General features: G+C 54.1%; 1 protein-coding gene across 1 annotated transcript in view; it reads left to right on the forward strand.

Annotated features, from left to right (window-relative positions):
- The first annotated feature begins 472 nt into the window (after window positions 1–472).
- NUP210 (nucleoporin 210) overlaps window positions 473–19,690 on the forward strand; it is a 100,574-nt gene continuing 81,356 nt past the window's right edge. The window contains exons 1-3 of the mRNA XM_060110319.1: window positions 473–639; window positions 12,271–12,407; window positions 13,741–13,872. Of these exons, the coding sequence (XP_059966302.1) occupies window positions 473–639; window positions 12,271–12,407; window positions 13,741–13,872 (436 nt within the window). The remainder of the gene's footprint in view (window positions 640–12,270; window positions 12,408–13,740; window positions 13,873–19,690) is intronic.

Here is a 19,690-nt window from a genome sequence, read left to right on the forward strand (position 1 = left end):
AATGAATGGCTGCGGGACGGCTGAGAGGCTCCACATCCGCGTGCAGTGCCGCCCGAGAATTTGAAACCAAGAGTTTGAAACCAGGGCTACGAGTGTGGAGGCCAGAAAACCGTGCAGTGCTTCCCGCGTGGTCGAGGGGCGCCACCGCCGCAGGGCGCCTCATCCCTTCTCCCCCGCCCACGGTGACTCGGGGGCGCGCCCCACCCCACTCACCCAGCCCCGCGTGTCCCCGGGTGCGCTCCCCAGCCCCTCCCTCCGCCCCGCAGTGCCGGGGGCCGGGGGTGGGAGCCCGGCCCCCTCAGTTCCATCGCTCAGGGCCCGCCGGGGCTCAGGAAAGGGCCCGAGGCCTCGGCCCTCGCCCCGCCCCCTCCCTCCCTCCCGCGCTTATCACCTGCCGGCCAGGCGCGAGGGGAGCGCGCGCGCGTGCGCGCGCGGCCGGGCTCCGGGTCCCGGGAGGTGAAGCGCGGCGAGGATGGCGGCGCGGGACCGGCGGCTGTGGCCGCTGCTGCTCGCGCTCTCGGGGTTGCTGGCGCTGCCCGCGCCGGCGGCCAAGCTCAACATCCCCAAGGTGCTGCTGCCCTTCACGCGGGCCACGCGCGTGAACTTTACGCTGGAGGCCTCGGAGGGCTGCTACCGCTGGTGAGGCGCGGGGCCGGGGCGGGAGGCAGGCCTCGGGAGCGGGCGGCCGGGCGGGCGCGCTGCAGGTGCGCGGGCGCGGGGAGGAGGCCGCGGCCCCGGGCGGGTCCGGCGGGGCCTGCGGCGCGCGGCCTTCGGGCCCGGCCGGCGCCAGGAGGCCGGGAGCCGCGCGCCCCCAGCAGGCCCGCGCAGCAGGTGCGCCGGCGCGCGCTCGCCGGCGCCGGCTTGCCGGCCGGGCGGCCACTGGCCTGACGGCTGGTCGCGCGTGATCCGGCGGCGTGCGCCTGGGTCGCCCCTACTGCGCATGGCGGCGCCCAGGCCTCCGCGCGCTCTGGCGGGAAGGGGGCCCTCTGGGGAGGTGGTGCGGGCGGGAGACCTGCTGTCGGCGGGACTCACGGAGGGCGTGCGGCGGGCGCGGCGGAGGGCCCGCGAAGGCCTGCCCGGCCCGGGGCTGCCGGAGGGACCTCCTGCCGGAGGGAGAGGGTCGCACCGGCGCTGCTGGTCCCGGGATGCGCGTCCACGTGGTCGCACGCCTTTCTCGTCCAGGCTCCGGGAGAGGTGGTCAGGGCCCTATAGAGCCCTGGGCTGGGGACGCCGCTTTCCGTAGTTTGGTGACCGGGTCTCATGCCTGGCGCTGGACTGGTGTGGGAATTGGGCTTGTGGAGAAGTGGGGAAGGTGTGTGTGGGAGTGGAATCAGTCGTTCCGCGTCTTTGGGAGGAACGTAAACTTTTGATGAAAGGTCTTTCGGAGGAAACCCTAGGTGTTTAACAGATGATGCACCTGTTTTACAGATGAGAGAGGCAAGGGAATGGTTGGTTCACCCCAGGTTGCCCACAGAGCAGGGTTGCCTTGATCCCTAGCTTCCTGGGGGGACTCAGGAGTTCTGCACCTTTTGTGGGGGATGTGATCTGGGAACCGCAGGAACTAATGAAACTAGAGGTCCGCCCCACCTCACGGTAGCTGGGTGATGTGGTCCAGCCCTTCCATCCTTCAGATGGAGAAGCAGCAGCTTGAAGCGGCCTCGGGGCTCCACCCCGAGCAGGTTCATTCCTAGCAGGGTGAAGGCGGTGCTGGGTATGACCAAGGCCCTACCACACCTCCCCGCCACCTTGCTGGCGATGAAAAGGAGGGGGTGATCCCCACGCGCCACACCCTTGTTCCTCCCTTTGGTTCCCTGTTTCAAGGCTAGACAGTGTAACAGGGTGTGATCACAGTACAGAGTCCAACGTGTGTTAAGTCTGTTGGGATAGTCAATCATCCGTGCACATCCGCGAGCCTGGTGCCGGAGCTCAGGCTACCTTCTAGCTTATGTGCTTTACTAGTACCTATTTGTGTTCTGAAATTCACCTCCTGAAATAAGGACACGCCACGTCAGACAAATGCATTTTGGGTTTAGTGCCTGCCTCCTCTGGAGGGTCGTATTTCTGGCTTGATATCACATCTTCTCTTTAACTTTTCTTCATCCCTGTCCAGAGCCGTCTGGTGTGGGGAAATCACCTGTTAGTGCACACTTTGCAGGTGATCGTGCTCATTCTCTGGTAGAAGTTGTTCTCTTGATATGGGGACAAGAAAGGGGAAGCTGGCTATTAAAAACAGCTGGCTTCAAATGAATCCGTTTGGGTGTATTTGTATGCTACTTCCTCTGAGATTCTAGAGCTGTGTTTTTTGTTTCTGAAGTAACAACTTTTTTTTTTTTTCTAACTGCATTTTCTTTTCTGAGAAGAGCTGGTGGATTTTAATTTACTTGTATAGTTTCTGAGGAGGAAGGGAAAAAACCATTCCTAATCACTGATGCATCAGAGGGATGCTAAGTATCTTATAACTTGTTTTGAATCTGATCCATAGCTTTTATTGCAAATGTGTAACTGCTTACCTTAAGTGTCTTGGAGGTGTTTGGTGGTTGTGATTTTCCCCTTAACTTCACAGAAGCTTCTGTCAATCAAGCATTGGAAATGTTTTCCTTATTTTTAGTATGCGCTTCCTAGTTCAGTCAGGTATTGCTTTAGGTTTTGAAGAGTCCCCTCTGGAATTTTAAGAGTGGGCCTGAAGGCAAGCTTCCTATCTGCATTCATCTATACCTGGGAGGAAAATAGCCTCTTCACTCAAGGAGTTCATTGTGAAGTGTGTGAGGTGAAAAACAGAGAAAATGAAAACCTTCCTGGACCTTGGGGGAATTTTTGTTCATCCTTTGACTTTTCGGCCAAGCTCCCACTTTACTGGAATCACTGCGTGCCTGAGCCCCAGGGGCTTTAAGTCTACTTTTCCTGTTTCTTGATTTTATAGCATCAAATAATCAGGCAATTTTAAGGTCAGGGGAACTGTAGAGAGCATCAGGTTAAAACTGTTCACATTTCAGTCGGAGCCTCAGGGCAGTGCTCTGGGGGACGCGTGTAAGTGGTGACGGTCTTGAGTTTGGGACCGTGCCCCCGTTCCACCTCTTTCAGGGGTTTGCAGCCTCTGGCGAATTGGCCAGACCTGATTGAACCCCTCCAGTCACACCGAGGGATTGCTGGTTATGTGGCAAACTCCTGATTCTTTTTTGATATTTCATGTTATTGAAAGGGCTCCAAAGCATCTTTCACTAGCTTCTTTTTAAGGCATCCTTTATATAAATGACACGAGAGAGAAAGTTGGGAAAAGGGAGAAAAAGAGAAGTATCCCATAATCCTTTTTTTTTCTTTTTTCTTTTTTCTTTTTTTTTTTGTGGCCGAGTGGCATGTGGGATCTTAGTTCCCCGACCAGGGATCACACCCACGCCCCCTGCATTGGAAGCGCAGAATCTTGACCACTGGACCACCACGGAAGTCTCCCATAATCCTTTGACTGTAACACAGTCAGTCACCATTTTGTTTTCCTTTTGATCACTTATTTCCCCCCCACCCCGCCCCACGAAGCTCAAACCTGGTATTCAGGTCACTTGGGAAGTTTCTTCTCTACCAACCACCAGCAAATGTTAAAGCCCAGCTGTTTTTCAATGTTGCTTCATGATCTTAAGTTTTCAGTGTCTGAGCACCATGCCGCCGGGTAGATGTTCCATCATCCATTGATTCTTTTCCCTGCGGTTGAAGTTGGAAGTCCAGGGTGTTCTGGATTCTCCAGGGGGCTGCCCTGTCTTGGAGGAAGTCAGTGTCTTAGGTGGGCTTCCCAGAAGTAAAGCCTGAGACAGGGTTTGGTTTACTGAGAGAGCACTCTGCTGGGGAGCGAGGTCGGGGAGGGGAGAGAGCGAGGGTGTGGTCACAGGGAAAGTCCAGCCTTGTGCTGATCCTCGACCCTCTGGAGTTGAATTGCGCTGCAGGTTGTCCTCCCTTGAGGCCAGCCGGAGACCAAGCTTTTGCATTTTTTCACCCACTATAAGTCAGCCACTGGCTGCCCCGGGGAAGGGGGTATATGCAGCCTCCCAGGCCTCTGGGCAAAGCACCTATTGGCCAAGGGTGTTGGACTGAATAAGGTCGCAGGTGTAAACTGTGAGCTGCCCAGCCCGCCTCCAGCTGGGGCCGGGGTGGGTGGACCTGCCTGGTAAAGAGCATCTGGCAGGGTGTCCACAGCGCCCACTGTACTGAGCTGGGCCCGGATGCCTCGTCCTTTCCTGAGCACCTGGGAGCTGCCTGATGTGTTGGCCAGGCTTGGTCCGAGCCAAGGTGCACGCTATCACCACGGTCCACGGCCCAGGAACCTCTCAGACGAGGGCGGAAGTATTCTCTGGGAGGCCAGAGGGAGCCCTCTCTGCTGCCTGGGCCCTGTAGAGTGGGGCTCATCCGTGGAGCGTGCCGTGTGCCAGGCGGGTCAGGTGACCCTCGGAGAGGCGGTGGGCAGAAGGAGCCCCCAGCCTCTCTGTCCTTGCCCGCCCGTGACTGCGGGAGGCCTGAGGCCGTGCACGTCCCAGGGCCCCTCTGCTCACCCCCAGCAGGAGGCAGCCGTGGGTCACCCTGCAGCCCTTTGCCGGGGCAGTCGGGGAGGGGCGGGGGTGGCCTCCGGAAACCCCCCTGCCCGCCCAGGGAGCCAGGTTGGAACAGCATCCAGCCCCGCTGCCTTCTGCGCAGAGCCTGCGGGGCAGAGGCGGGCAGGTGCAGGAGGCTGGGCGGGTGGGGCTGTAGCACCCGAGGGAGAGTGCAGCGGCTCAGAAATGGACGTAAACAGTTTGCGGTGTGGAAGCCCTACCGAAAAAGTGGCTTTAATGTCACCAGAGGCCCATCATTTGGCCCTCCCTGACCCCGAAGCTGTCCTCTGTTCCTCTGGGTGTAGAGCGTTCGCCCTTTACAGCCTGTCTGCGGGCGCTGTGTCCCCTCACACCCCAGGATCACACCTCCTTCCTCTTTCCTCTGCGGGGGCCTTGGGACTGGAGACCTCTCAGCTGGGGCTCATATTTCTGGCGGTTTGAGGTTTGGGCAGAGATGCCAGAGCCACTGCAGTGCCCAGGACAGTGCTCACTGTGAAGGGCTGTCCCGCTGATGCCCGGGGACGAGCCCTGTTCAGCAGGGGTGGCTCACAGGTAAGGGCTGGGGACTCACCAGCTAAGTGATGGATATCTGTGACTTTTGCAATGAGCCGGGTCCTGGGGCTTGGATGGTGAACAAGCAGGTGAGGCCCTCCTTTCATGGCGTTTGTAGTTGATTGTGGGAGTTAAATAGTAAACCAAGATGAAGTCAGTGGCTGTGTTTCATATGATAGTAAGTCTGGGAGAATGGCCTGCTGCGGTGACCGCAGGGGTGGAGTGCCTTTCTGGACAGGGTGGACCGGAGACGGAAAGGGGGTTGTAGGGTCAGGAGTTGGGCAGGGTGGCCTGGGCCTGACTCTCCCTGCTGCACCAGGCCCACGGGCTGTTGCAGCCGTGGTTCCCCCAGGGCTGGTCACGTCCCCCCACCCAGACCCACAGAAGGAGGTGACAGCAAGTGTGTTTACTCAGTGGACCTGCTTCCGTGGGTGGTTTTCTTCGTGCTTCCCTTGTGGGTCCCCCCCCCAACCCAAGCCTGCTCGGCCCCTTGAGGTGGCTTCCGCCCTGCAGGCCCTGCCACTGTCATGGGGGCAGGGAAGGGTGGACCTGCAGGTGGGTGGAGGGAGGGCTGTGTCTTCCCCTGCTCCCACTCACTGCTTCTTGGCACAACCGTCACTTCTCCTTTTTCCACCGTGGCTTTCTGGCCTGACCCTCCCTGTCCTCGGGTTCCCCTGTCCCATTAGACACCCTCAAGATAAAAAATTCATTTCTGGTGCCAACATGTTGTTTCCATTTTTTCTTTTTAAAAAAAATTTGGTAAAATATACATACCGTAAAATTAACCATTTTTAAGTGTCCAGTTCAGTGGCATCAAGACATTCACACTGTTATATAACCATCACCACCATCATCTCCAGAGCTTTTTCAGCTTCCCAAACTGAAACTCTGTCCCCATTAAATGCTAACCCCTCCCCATCCCCCGGCCCCTACAACCACCTTCTGCTTTTCCTAATACCCTGTGATATCTGCCTGTTTCTTTTTTGGGGGTGACAGTGTCCCCCACCCCACCCCCAAATGCAGTAACATTGTTTCGATTCTTGTTTGTTTTTATGTTTACCTCAGATGGATGGCAAATGGTGTAGGCTTTCTATTTATACTAGTGATATGAAGTTTCCTTTTAAAGTATTGTTTCAGGACTTCCCTGGCGGTTCAGTGGTTAAGATGGGGCACTTCCACTGCAGGGGGCGCAGGTTCAATCCCGGGAACCAAGATCCCACATGCCGCGGGGCACAGCCAATAAATAAATAAATAAGTACGTTTTCAATAAGGAAGAATCAATTTAAAAGAAAAATGTAAGGGACTTCCCTGGTGGTCCAGTGGTTAAGACTTCACCCTTCCAATGCAGGGGGTGCGGGTTTGATCCCTGGTTGGGGAGCTAGGATCCCACATGCCTCGCAGCCAAAAAACCCAAACATAAAACAGAAGCAGTATTGTAACAGATTCAATAAAGACTTTAAAAAGGTCCACATAAAAAAAAATCTTAAAAAAATTAAAAAAACAAATAAAAGAAAATAAGAAAAAGATACGAAGGTTACTTGGATGTAACTGGATGGGGGGCCGGGAAGGGCGGAATGTGCAGGTGTCCAGGCAGCTGCCCCGGTGGGTGGCCAGAGACCCAAGTCCAGAGGCAGGGACTTTGAATGTTGCAGGTGAGGGTGGCAGAGGGAACCAAATAGCAGAACCAGTTTTTCTGCTAATTCCTTTGCATACTTGGCATGTTTTTCCCCACTTACAGGCAGAACCACATTCAAAACCAGGTCACAGACTCAGCTCAGTCCTGGGATACACAGGAAGTGTGCCAGACCTTCTCATCAATGGCTGTTTTACCCAGGTTCAGTAGCATTTTAGGGAAGTTGATGACACATTAAGAAGCAGTATTTAGGATGCATGTGGGGTAGGGGGTGATTGAGGAGGAGATGGAGCCATTTTTCACTGAGGTCTGGCAGCCTGGGCCCTCCCATGGGCAGCCCCAGGTAGGTGGAGGCCATTAGCTCTGTTTTGATCAATCTGGGTGCATTCACCACAAGGGGGAAGGTGGTGTCTGGACCAGGGGTCTAGAGCCAGGCCCGACTGAGGTGTTTTCCAGGAATGTAACCCTGGGCAGGTTACTCCACATCCATGCAGAGGTTTCCTTGTGTATCAAATGGGGGCTTTCAGAAGGACTGTTGGGAGGCAAATAAAACATTTGTGATATGTTTTATTCCGAGCCTGACACATAGTAAGCACATAATAAATGACAATTTGTTTTCTTTTTTTAAAAATATAGTACCAGTAGTTTGAATGTAATAAGGCAACAAGTCTTGAAGAATTCAGTCAGGGGATTTCATTTGTCTCAACTCTCCTGACTTTCCTGCATGTGACAGGAAACTCAAACCAAAATAGTTTAAATAAAGCAGGGACGTTGTTTTGGCAGAGTTTGTTTCAGGCTGCACACAGGGCTCAGTGATGTCAGCAGGGCCTGGTCTCGGGCCTCAGCTGGGTGCCCCCTGGGGTAGCAAGAGGACGGGTCCAGCCCTGCAGCCCTTGTTAAGCCTTGCACGCTGGGTCTGAACACCTCCATCCAGGGGGATGCACAGCCGATCAGCCAGGCCCCAGCCACCTGCCTCCCAGGGTCCAAGGAGCATGGGTGCCCTGGAGCCTCATGGTCTGAGGGTGGAGGAGAGCAGCACCCCCAGAAAAGCTGGGTGCTGTTACTGAGGAGGGGGAATGGAGTCTGGGCAGCCAAAACCCAACACGGGTCCCCTGCAGGAATGACACCCATGTGTGCACGTTTGCCTTGCTTCCTGTTTGCCCAGCTGTGTGTGTGTGTGCGCGCGTGCGCGCACACGCGCGCACTTGGGGGGGCAGTATATATACCCTGGGTTTGCTCACCTGGGGCCCTTGTCGGGAGCTGCTGTGATCTGGGAAGGGGTCTCTCTGGGATGTGGGTGAGCAATTCGAGGGGAGAGGAAGCGACATGCCCACCAACACTGAACCGCAGGCTCCGCACCTCCTGTGCAGGACTTGGGGACGGGTTCTCGGGCATAGAGCCCTTGGTGCCTCTCGGTCCACTTAGGACATTTGGTAAAATTAAGTTTATAATTACAGACCTTCTCATAAAGAAAACTCCAGGGCTACCCTGGTGGCGCAGTGGTTGAGAGTCCACCTGCTGATTCAGGGGACGCGGGTTCGTGCCCCGGTCCGGGAGGATCCCACATGCCGCGGAGCGGCTGGGCCCGTGAGCCGTGTTTGCTGAGCCTGCGCGTCCAGAGCCTGTGCTCCGCCACGGGAGAGGCCACAACAGTGAGAGGCCCGCGTACCGCAAGGAAAAAAGAAAAGAAAAGAAAACTCCAAGCCCAGGTGGCCTCACTTGTAAATTCTAGGAAACGTTTAAGGAGGAAATAGTACAAATCCTTCATAAACTCTTTCGGGAAAGGCAGGAAGAACAATCATTTCCTAGCTCCTTTTTATGAGGCCAACATTACACGGATTGCAAACCAGGCTCAAACGTTATAAGAAAAAGAAACTCACAGACGCAGAGTACAAAATTCCTGAACAAAATAGCAGCACATCAAATCCAGAAAAATATAAAAAGCGTATTGTAGTATGACCAACTGGGGTGGATCTCAGGAATGCAATGTTGGTTTAACGTGAACCAATCAATGTAATTGCTTGATCAACAATGAATAATTAATTCTTCTATCAACAAAATGAAGAAGAAAAGCCATATAATGGTCTCAATAGGTGCAGAGCATTCAGCAGTCATTCATGATAGAAATTTGCAGCAAGTTTGGCGTAGAAGAGAATCCGTAACCTGATAAGGGGCATCTACAAAAACTTGCACCACAGTCTTATGCTGGGTGCACTGAGGGCAAGAAATGAGCCCGCCACGGGCGCTGTCCTCACACTCAGTCTCCGAGGGGTCGGACAGGGAGAAGGATCATGCCAGCTGTGGTCTCGGGGCCTTCGCACTCGCCGATGCTTTTGCCCGAATGCCCTTCTCCCAGGTATTCAGGGATCCTGTGTCTGCCCCTCCTCCTCACGTGTCCCCTCTGAGGGAGGCTCCCTTCACCACCCAGTTGGAAACTGTAGCCTTTCCCTCCCCTGCCTTCTATTTGTCCGTAGCACTGTTGTCTGAGATCCCACGTTCACTGAGTCATTTTGTCTATTCTTGTTCTCCTCCCACTAAAACGTAAACTCTGTGAAGGTGGGAATTAATGTGTATTTTGTACTTCGTTGTGTCCCCAGCACCTAGAATGGTACCTGGAATATTGCACATCACCCAGTGAATATGGATTCAATGAATGAATGAATGAATGGGTGCATTAGGGACCCCAAGCTGTGGGAGCTGAGTGGAGGTTGAGGAGGATCAGGGATGGGTCCGTGGAAGAGGTACCATTTCCCATGAGCCCTCAAGGCCGGGCCGCACAAGAGCGGTGGGAGGGACACGAGGAGTGGAGGGCTCAGCAGCAGTGGAGGGTTGGGGGGGAAGCTGGGGGAGGGAGAACTTTGGAGCGGAGGTTAGGCTTGAAATCAGAGGCTTCAGGCTCTTGCCAGTGGTGGACCCTGCTTTGGGCCTGAATCTTTGCCTGTGGCTCTGAGGATGTCTGCGGTTGGGGTTGGGGCCCCACCAGCAGGGATCAGGGTTAGGCTTCATTCAGGGAAGGGGATGGACAGGTCACATGTGAATGATCACAATCTAGAAGGGCCCATGTTTTCTTACTTTTTTAAAAAGCAAAGTTCTATGGTCAGAATCTCGCTGACTATGTGTGACGCCCTGCAGTCAGAGCTTTACATCCGTCATCCTATCTAATCCGCCCCAACCCTTTGCAGCAGGTACCACTTTTATTGCCCTGTACAGCTGAGGAAACAGAGGCACAGAGAACTGAGGTGGAATTGTTTGCTCAGTGTCACATGTCACACAGCTGGCGGGTGGCAGCAACCTGCTGCCCTGGGCCTTAACCTTCTCAGCAGAGGGTGAGGCCATGTCACCCTCACTGCCTGCGCCAGGGGCCCGGGGAGGCCCCTGAAGCTCCTCCCGTGGGTCTCAAGGCGAGTGCATGAGTGGGGAGGGTGGGCAGGCGTGCTAACCACCAGCTGAGATGCACAGAATGACCAGGTGGGCGAGCTGGAGCAGCTTTCATCCTTTCTGAGCAGCGGCCGTTCGTTTAAACTGGAGACAGAGGAAGGCTGTTTCGGCAGAAAAGCCGTTGAGCCTGGACCTGCTTCCTTGGCAGAACGTGATGCTGTGTCCAAGTGACTCGGCCTTCGGAGCTGGTTTCTGGGTGGGCCTCTCAGCTGTCAGCTCTGTGCAGACCCCGCCTTCTCTGAGCCCTGCTCCCTGGAGCCGTCCTGCCGCCTGGGCCATGAGCCCAGAGCCCGCGAGGGTTAGGCTGAGGCAGCTGATGCGGCCCACGTGCTTTCTACCCCCTTCCCTCCGTTCCTCATGTGGGTCCTCCCCAACCAGTGTGGGGACAGGCTGGTCCTGAGAGCTCCAGCTCTCAGTGCGAGGGGCTGCTCTGTCCTTGTTTTATAGAAACACTGGAAAATGGCAGCTGATGGACAGACCCTGCGCCTCACAGCTGTCCTGGGGATGCTGTGTTTCCTTCCCAAATGCAGCCGCTTCATGACACTGTCAGACTGCTGCCATTTCAGTGTACCACGTACACAAAAACTTACTATTTTCTTCAAAATGACTCCATTTTTGAACATCGGACATCCTCTTCAGTATTAACATTTAGGAGCTCGTAAGTTTGATACATTTGTTTTTCCTGAAACAATTAAAAATGAATGTGTAGTAATTAAATGACCTATAGAGTCAATGTAAAGATACATCATCGGTGCCTCACTGCTGTCTGGTGTTGTGTGCTCCGTACCCTGGGGAAAGCACTCGGGTAGTGGGAGGATTGTCTGATCTGGAGTCACACAGACCTGGCTGTGATCACTGGCCCTGCCACGTACAGCTGTGTGGCTTTGGGGAATTACTCAACCTCTCTGAGCCTCGGTTTGGTTTTCCCATATAGGCCTACTGGAGGATTAAGTAATCTGATGGACAGAAGTATTTAGCTCTGGGCTTAACACGTGGTAGATAGTTTCTTTCGTTATCTTCTTTGCCCTCCCCGTATTGGTCAGGGTTCTCCAGAGAAACAATATGTGTGTATGTGTGTGTATACACACCTCTGTAGGCTGTCAGGCAGGAGGAACTCCCTCTCATTTGCAGATGGGTCCGCCTTTTTGTTCTATTCAGGCCTCAACTGATTGGGTGAGGCCCACCGACACTGGGGAAGGCAATCTCCTTTACCCAGTCTACTGGTTTAAATGTTAATCTCATCCCAAAACACCTTCAGACACACCCAGAATAATGTCTGACCAAGTAGCTGGGCACCTCATGGCCTGGCCAGGTTGACACGTAAAATTAACCACCACACTCCCCCGGCACATTTCTGTATTTTAATAACAGTCTGGGTGTCTCTGCGTTTGCCAGACGGGACCTGCCTCTGCCTGTCGTCCCCTCTCATGTCCGGCGCTCTCTGCCTGGCTCGGGGTGCAGGGTGATGAACCATTGTTTCTGTGAAGAATGACCCATCCTCCCTCCGGGGCGAAGGTGTTTAACCTGCCCTTCCACCCACCTTCCCTGTAACCTCGGCCCCGTGCGCTGGGCCTTGTGCCTGTTGCCAAGGTTCCCGTCGGTGAGCTCTGGGTTTGTAGGGCCTGTTGGGGATGGAGGTGACCGTCTGGGAGGCTGCCGTGTGCCAGGTCCTGCCTAGAGGTCAGCAGGTACCTGGCCTCTCCTCCTCCCCAGGGACCGTAGGCACTTTTCCCACCAATAGTTATTTCCAGTTCCTTGGAATAGTCCTGTCAGGTGACTGTTGACCATGGAGGTATTTTCCAGTGTCCCGAGCAGTGACTCTCTGCCTGTGTGATATGTTCAGGGCTGGGGTGGGGGTGAGGTGGGAGGGGAGGTCCATGCCCTCAGGATGTCCTACTCCTACTAGAGGGGCCTCGGCTGCCTGTCTCCTCTGGGTTTGAAGCTGGTGGAGCCTGGCCCCTCTATCCTGCGAGTCTGGGACAGATTGGGGGGGGGGGCTGCGGCTCTGGCTTCTGGTCCCAGCCTTGCCTCTCCAGTGGCTCCCGAGGGTGACTTCTCTGCTTCTTGCCCCAGGTCATCGACCCGGCCAGAGGTGGCCAGCATTGAGCCGCTGGGCCTGGACGAGCAGCAGTGCTCCCGGAAGGCAGTGGTGCAGGCCCGCCTGTCCCAGCCCGCCCGCCTGACGAGCATCATCTTCGCGGAGGACATCAGTAAGGCCCTCCAGTGCCCCGCGTGGCCCCCAGTGGGGATAGGGGCTCAGGGGCTGGAAACACCCTGCTGAGACCTTGGGCCACAGGGACTGAAGAGCCCATGGCCACGCTTTCCCTTCTCTTGTTGGGCCTGAGGACGCCCATGGAGCTGGGGGGACACTGCACAAGCAGCGTGAACCCTGGTACCTCCTGCCAGCACCTTGTCCTGCCTTCCCTCCCGTGGAGGCTGGCTTTCATTTCTAAGTTATTAGTTGTTACCAAAATAACTCTTAATGGGCGTTGATTCAAAATGAAGCAAGTTGTGCAATGTTTCACTTCCCCATATTTAATTTGCCACATTATGGTCATAAGATGCTTAGAAAACAATGAATTTTCTGTCATGCTTTTCCCCCACCTAACATGGTATGAAAAGTTTCCCACTTTATTATAGAACTGTTTTTAATGGCCGAATAATATTCTTAACCAGAGGTTGTGCTATAAGCATTCCCTTATATGAGGCATTCAGATTGTTTTCAGATGTTTGTTTCAGTGTTAAATAGGAAAATAAATAGTTTCATTCAGGGAACAATTTTGGGTTCTTTCAGGTTATTTCCTGCCAAGGATAGATTCCCAGCTTTGCTGGGTCACAGCCTATGAATATTTTTAAGGTTTTTGATAAATGGGGCTGAATGGCTTTCTCACAAAGTTAAGGGTGTACAAGTAGTTATATGGTGCCCGGAGAATGGTCAGAATGATTTTGTGTCACAGGCTGTTATTTTTTACATTAGAGGATTCTCCAGGTAATGCCATTTATGTGTCTTATTGATGGAGCAAGTAAAAAATCCGTGCAGATGGGCACGCTCTTTTTTTATACTATAGTGTAGTTGATAGTCTTATGCAAAAACTGCAGTGTAAACACAGACACACACAAATGCACAAATTCCGGGTGTAATTGCTAATCTCAGAGTAGGGACAGGCATTCAGAACAGCATCGTCCTTTTGGATGCTAACTTATCATACCAGAACCCTTGTCGTTCAACTCAGTGGTTACACTCCGAACAAAACTAGGAATTCTAGGAAGTGTTTTGCACACAGCTTTAAACGCTGGCGCTCGCGGTGGAAAAGTACAAGATGGGCAATGAAAATGTCTGGAAGGCCCTTACTTCCTGGATGTCCATGCTGACTCTCGGGCCTCGTGGGTCTCCTGAGCGTTGACTCGGTTCTTCCAGCCCCGTTTTTTTGGGGGTATTGTTGGTTTTCCTTGTGTTTGCCAAAGAATAAGACCACCCAACCTATGAGGCGCTGGAGGTGGGGTGGCTGCCCTCCGGCTGACCCTGTGTTCCCGCCCCTGCAGCCACCGGCCAGGTCCTGCGCTGCGACGCCATCGTGGACCTCATCCATGGCATTCAGATCGTCTCCACCACCCGCGAGCTCTACCTGGAGGACTCCCCGCTGGAGCTTAAGATCCAGGCCCTGGACTCGGAAGGTGAGGCCACTGGCCTGGCGGGCTCTGTTTCTTTCTCTCCTTGTGTGCGGCCCGCTCTCCCCCAAGGCGGGCTGCTCCGGCCAGGGGGGCAACGTGGAAGAGGTCAGGACCATCTCAAAGTGGACGCCAGGCCCACGGTGGCAGCGAGGCCACGGCCACTTCTCCGCAGGGCCTGGAGGCCAGCTCCGTGCCTGTGTACAGCTGGGAGGGGCTCACGGGGTCACTGCTGTGAACAGCAGAGGCTGTGGGGTCTGGGGCCGGCTTCCTGATCCAGACTGCAGCCTATGCATGCGCGCGCGTGTGCTTGTGGGTGTGGAAGAGAGCACGTCTATGCTGCCGGCCCCACGTACCATCCTTCACTTCGTAGCAGAACATTGGCTTGTTCTGGGCTGGGATTCTTTGTAGAAGGTCTGTTCTGCTGGTTGGCAGACTGTGTTGGCTGTAGCCTGACCTCTTGGTCAAGGAGCGAAGGGAAAATTTGTAGGTTAAGGTTCTTGTTGAAGAAAGTAGGTCAGGCAAAAGGCATCTTCCAGACGAAAGATCTTCTAAAACTTCAAGTCCAGGCCAGGACTCACCTTGTCTTTGAAATCTCCCCTGACCACTCTAGCCCCCCCTGCCCCGGCTTTTTAAAAACATTGTTATAGATCAGGGTTTCTCAGTCTAGGCAGGATTGACATTTGGGGTAGATAATTCTTTGTGGTGGGGACTGTCCAGTACATTTCAGGGTGTCTGGCAGCATCCCTGGCCTCTATGCACTGGATGCCAGTAGCACCCACTGAGTTGTGACAACCAAAAATCTCTCCAGCCATCGCCAAATGTCCCTTGGGGGCAGAATCAGTGTTCCGAAGCATCTGTCCGAGCCTTCCTTCCGCTCTGTATTCATTCATCGGATAAGCTGCCCAGCTTCTCTGAACCCCCCTCTGATTGGTGAAACTGACATAATGATGCTTACCTGGTCACGAGGACCTGGTGAGTGAGTGTGAAGGGTCAGCCCCGCCTGGTGTGTGGTGGGTGCTCAGTGCGCTGGGTGGCCATGGAGTGTGTTCTGCCTTCCGGGTCTGTCAGGTCCTGGGGTACTGCTGTGGTGGGGCGGGCGCACTGGGCCTCTGCCCCTAGCATCTCAGGCCAGGGGATCCACATGTAGATCAGGCCCCACATGCATCCTGGCAGCTGAGGTTTGTAATCATGTTGGGTGCAAAGTGTGAAGGGACCACTGGGTAGGGGAGCAACTCCAGGGGGCTTGGAGGTGGGGCGTGGAGGTCAGGGGTCAGAACAGTTTCTTAGAAGGCAGGATGTTTGACTGAGCCTCGAGGGATGTGGGGTCTGCCAGGCGGGGACCCCGTTTCATCCTTGAGACTGAAATTGGAGAGGCCAAGGGACGCAGGATATAAAGGGGCCTTGTGTCAGGTGTGGGATTTGCGCCTGGTCTTGAGGCAGAGGGCACCGAGGAGGGGTTTGTGCAGCGAGCTGACGGGAGCTCACCTGCCCGACGCGGTGGCGGGGGTCCTGTGCTGCTCACTGGAGCCAGGTGTCTCTGGGCGCCTCACCTGTCCTGACTCGTTTCACTTCCAGGAGCGGAGACTGAGAGAGAACACACGTGCACACACAGACCAGGCACACACACATGCTAGTCCTTCGTACGCAGCAGAGCCAGAATCTGAGCTCCGGCCTGGTTGGGTCCCGAGTTCACTCTCAGCCAGGAGTCAGCACATGTTTTCCGTGACGGGCTGGTTAGGAATTGTTTTAGGCTTTGCCGGCCAGACCGTCTCTGCAGCAACTACTCAGTTGTGTCAGCGTGGCTCTAAAACAGTCACAGACTGTGGAATGAATGAGCGTAGCTGTTCTAATAAAATTTTATTCACAAACACTGGTGGGCGCTAGATCTGGCCCAAGGGCCGTAGTGTGGCAACCCCTGCTCTTAACCTCTCTGGTCTACTTCCTGTCTTGTCACTTAAAAAAGAAAGTTTTGTTTATTTAAAAAAATTTTATTTTATATTGGAGTATAGTTGATTTACAATGCTGTGTTAGGTTCAGGTGTACAGCAAAGTGGTTCCGTTACACATGTATCTATTCTTTTTCAAATTCTTGCCCCATATAGGTTATTAGAGAGTATTGAGCAGAATTCCCTGTGCTATACAGTAGGTCCTTGTTGATTATCTATTTTATATATAGAAGTGTGTACATGTCACACTATCCCAAATCCCAAATATCCACACAAATCCCAAACTCCCAATCTATCCCTCCCCACGACCCAAGTTTTGTTTATTTTTATCGAGATTTATATACCATGAAATTTACCCAACTACAGTGTACAGTTCAGTGGTTTATTTTAAAAGTGTATTCACAAAGTTGTACAGCCATCACCACTGTCATATTTCAGAACATTTTCATCACTACACAATGGAACCCCACACCCATTAGCAGTCAGTTCTCGTGCTTTCCTCTTTCCGGCCCCTGGCAGCCACTCATCTACTCTGTGTGTATAGATTTCCCTATTCTGGACATTTCATATGAATGAATCATACAGTATGTGGTCTTTGGTGTCTGCCATCTTTCGCTGAGCATATTGTCAGGGTTCACCCATGTTGTAGCCCGTGGCGGCGCTTCATTCCTTTTCACGGCTGAGTGATGTTCCATTGTATGGATGGACCACATTTGTTTATCCATCCGTCAGTTGATGGACAGTTGGGTTGCTGACACCTTTGGGCTGTTGTGAGTAGTGCTGCTGTGAACATGGGTTCGAGTCTTTGTGTGGACATAGGCTTTCATTTCCCCTGGGTCTACACCCAGGAGTGGAATTGCTGAGTCAAAGGGCAACTCTATATGTACCTTCTGAGGAACAGCCAGAGAGTGTTTCCACAGTGGCTGTGCCGTTTCACATCCCTACCAGCAATGCATGAGTGTTCCAGTTTCTCCAAATCCTCACCAACACTTGTTATTCTCTGTCTTTTTTTTTTTTTTTTAATAGTTTATTCGTTTTTAAGTCACTTTGGTTTTTCCCCTTGGGCAGCTGGTGGATGTGTCAAGAATGGAAGGTGGCTGCCCAGCCTTCCTGTGTGGGACAGGTGCCCCGTGGCCCTGGGGGATCACGTTTCACAGTCCTCCCACTCCTAAGGTTTTGGTGGTGCATGTGGCCACTTCCGGGGGGAACCCTGGCTCACCCAGGCCTGCATACACTGGCCTTTCAGGAAGAGCCCAGATCAAGGCCCACCTTTGTGGCACCAGGTGGTTCACTCCCTGCCTCCCTGTTCACTAGGAGGGTGTCCCCACCCAGAAGCACTTGGACTAGTTCCTTAGAAATCCCCTCATCCTTCGTCCTGAGCCTGTATCCTCCCTCCTGGTCAGTCTCCTTTGTAAGGACGAACTTGAGCTTCATAACCTCAGAGGGCCCCACGGTCTCAGAAGGGATGAACCTTATCTAGGTCGGTGCCTGTTTGGTTTTTACCCTGCCTGTGGCTCAGCAGACATTGTTAGGAGCCCAGCCCTAAGTGTAGTCTCTTACCCCACGAGGGTGGGTGGTAATCATACATTAGTCCATTGTACAGACAAGGAAGCTGCGGCCTAGAGAGCTTCAGTGACTCACCCAGGGTCATGCAGCTCATGGGCGGCAGAGCAGGGGCTGGAACTCTTGGCCACTAGGCCACGCTGCCTGTCTCCAACTGCTGCGTGTTTCCTGGGCACCGTGGTCTGCACCAGGGGCTGGGGTCTACTTTATTGGCCTGAGGCCATCTGCAGGGTTCCTGCCTCGAGTTAATGTTTTCAGAGTTCTCTCCCAGCCCGCATGTACCTGGTGTCTGGGCAGTGCTGGGCGGCTCCAGTCCCCCAAATGCCCCGCCTCCCCTCCCACTCAGAGCACCTTCCACTCCCACTTCCGGATCTCTGCTTTCCGAAGCCCAGGCCCTCTGGGCATCCCCTCTAATATTTTCTCCTCCAGGGCTCTCCCAAGGTGGAGTTTGTCCCTCCTTGAAATCCCTCAGTGATTCGCAGGCCCAGCCTTGGGGCACGGGGCACTTTTTACTCGTTGTCAGGCTTCGCACTTGGGCAGAATTTAGATCACTTCATTCTTTGTTTGACACTGGACTTTGGGCCCAGCGGGCATCCAGCAAATGTTTGTTAAGTTGAATTGCTTAGTGTTTTCCGGCTGCCCTCCTGGGACCAGGACAGGGGGTGCAGCCTCCGGAGAGTGGGCCCTGGGATTTCCTTGTTAATATGAGCACTTGGCACACAGTCGGTCTAATAGCTGCTTTAAAAAACTTTTTTATTTTATATTGGAATATAGTTGATTAACAATGTTGTGTTAGTTTCAGGAGTACATAATAGCTGCTTTTCAAACAGACAAGGCAAAACTCTAGGCAGAAGCTTCTTGAACCGCCCCTACCTCCAAGCCTGCAAATTCCTGCTGAATGTGTGGGTCTTGGAGCCTGTTTTGCTGGAAGGTGCCCTTGCTCACTGTCCACTCTGGGAAGTTGTAGTCAGGTCACATGCCATCTCCTGTGGTTTTATTTTGTCACCCAGGCGTCAGGGCCAGCTTCACACAGGGTCTCGTGCTACGAAGGTCCCCAGGCTTGGCTTAATGCTCCACTGTTGCCGTCTTGAAATTTTAATAAATTTATTTTTGTACTCGTGTTTTGTGAGTGGGGTCTGATGGGACTTGGAGCCTCAGTGATTTGAGATCCTGCTTCCCTGCCACCTCCGTGCCTCCTGGGCTGGGTTCCTGGCCACCTGTGCCCTGTCCCCTGGTGTCCTGGGTCCTGCCTGTCCTCTCCCTCCCCAGCCTTGTCCTGTGACTACGGCCACCTTCCATCCCCAGCGGGGGCCTGGGATAGGCGCGTGTCTCCAGGGTATGTCGGGGTGGAGCGTGGCAGAGGCCATCCCTGTCCCAGGGCACGTCCATTCTAGAGGCTGCATTTTGGCCAGAGTGAGCCTCTCACCCACCCTCATCTGGTTTCCTAGCATATCCATGCACAGGCTACAGAGGCTTAGTTAGCGTGGGCATCAGCAGGGAGGGAAGGAGAGATGCCTGACTCAGTTTCCACAGAGCCTGCTCAGCTAGGACACAGTGTGTTGGTCCAGTGGCTGGCAGGAGGGGACCCCTGTAACTGCCACATCCATGTGTACCCCAAATTGCAGGGCAGGGCCTCTGGGTACCTCTAAGGGTCTGCACTCACCTTGAGTGTCCCTACTCGCCCAAGGGAGCACCCCCTCGGCCAGCCCTATGCCTGGGGCTTTCTCTGTCTCCTTCCAACTCTCCCAAGTCTGACCTGCCTCCTTCTGGTGCTTTCCCTGCCTTTGGAATGAGGAGCCCCAAGTTTTCATTGGCATAGAGCCCTGCAAATTAGGCAGCTGGTCCTGCATGTGCACCTGCCCATGTGGGTGAAACTTCTGGAAGCCCAAGGATGCTTTCTGCTCCAGGAATGATCCCACATTCATCCCTCCCCTCACATCCGAAGATGACAGAGATGCGGGGATTCTGAGTCTGAAAAACAGAGCTCCAAGCGTAACCACTGAAATGGATGAGCACAGGGTTTCCTGTCTCCATTTTCCAGGTTAAGAGACCCAAGGAGGCCTCCCCCAGCCTCGGTCTCCGCGTCCTCAGGAGGCCGTGGTGAACTGTACTTGCCCCTGAGCTGGCAGGCACCCCCCAGGCACCTCGCTGGGGGCACTTTCTCCTTTCGATCTTCTCAACAGCCCTGAGACCTCAGAGGTGGGGTGGGGCCTGACTCTAAATGCTCTGCGCTTTGCAGTGAAGGAAGAGCTTTCCTAGGCCCCAGATGCTCTGTATTGGGGGCTGGCCAGGCAGGAATGTAGATGATGGAGG

This window comes from Mesoplodon densirostris, chromosome 10 (genome assembly GCF_025265405.1).
Source record: "Mesoplodon densirostris isolate mMesDen1 chromosome 10, mMesDen1 primary haplotype, whole genome shotgun sequence".
Lineage (NCBI taxonomy): Eukaryota > Metazoa > Chordata > Mammalia > Artiodactyla > Ziphiidae > Mesoplodon > Mesoplodon densirostris.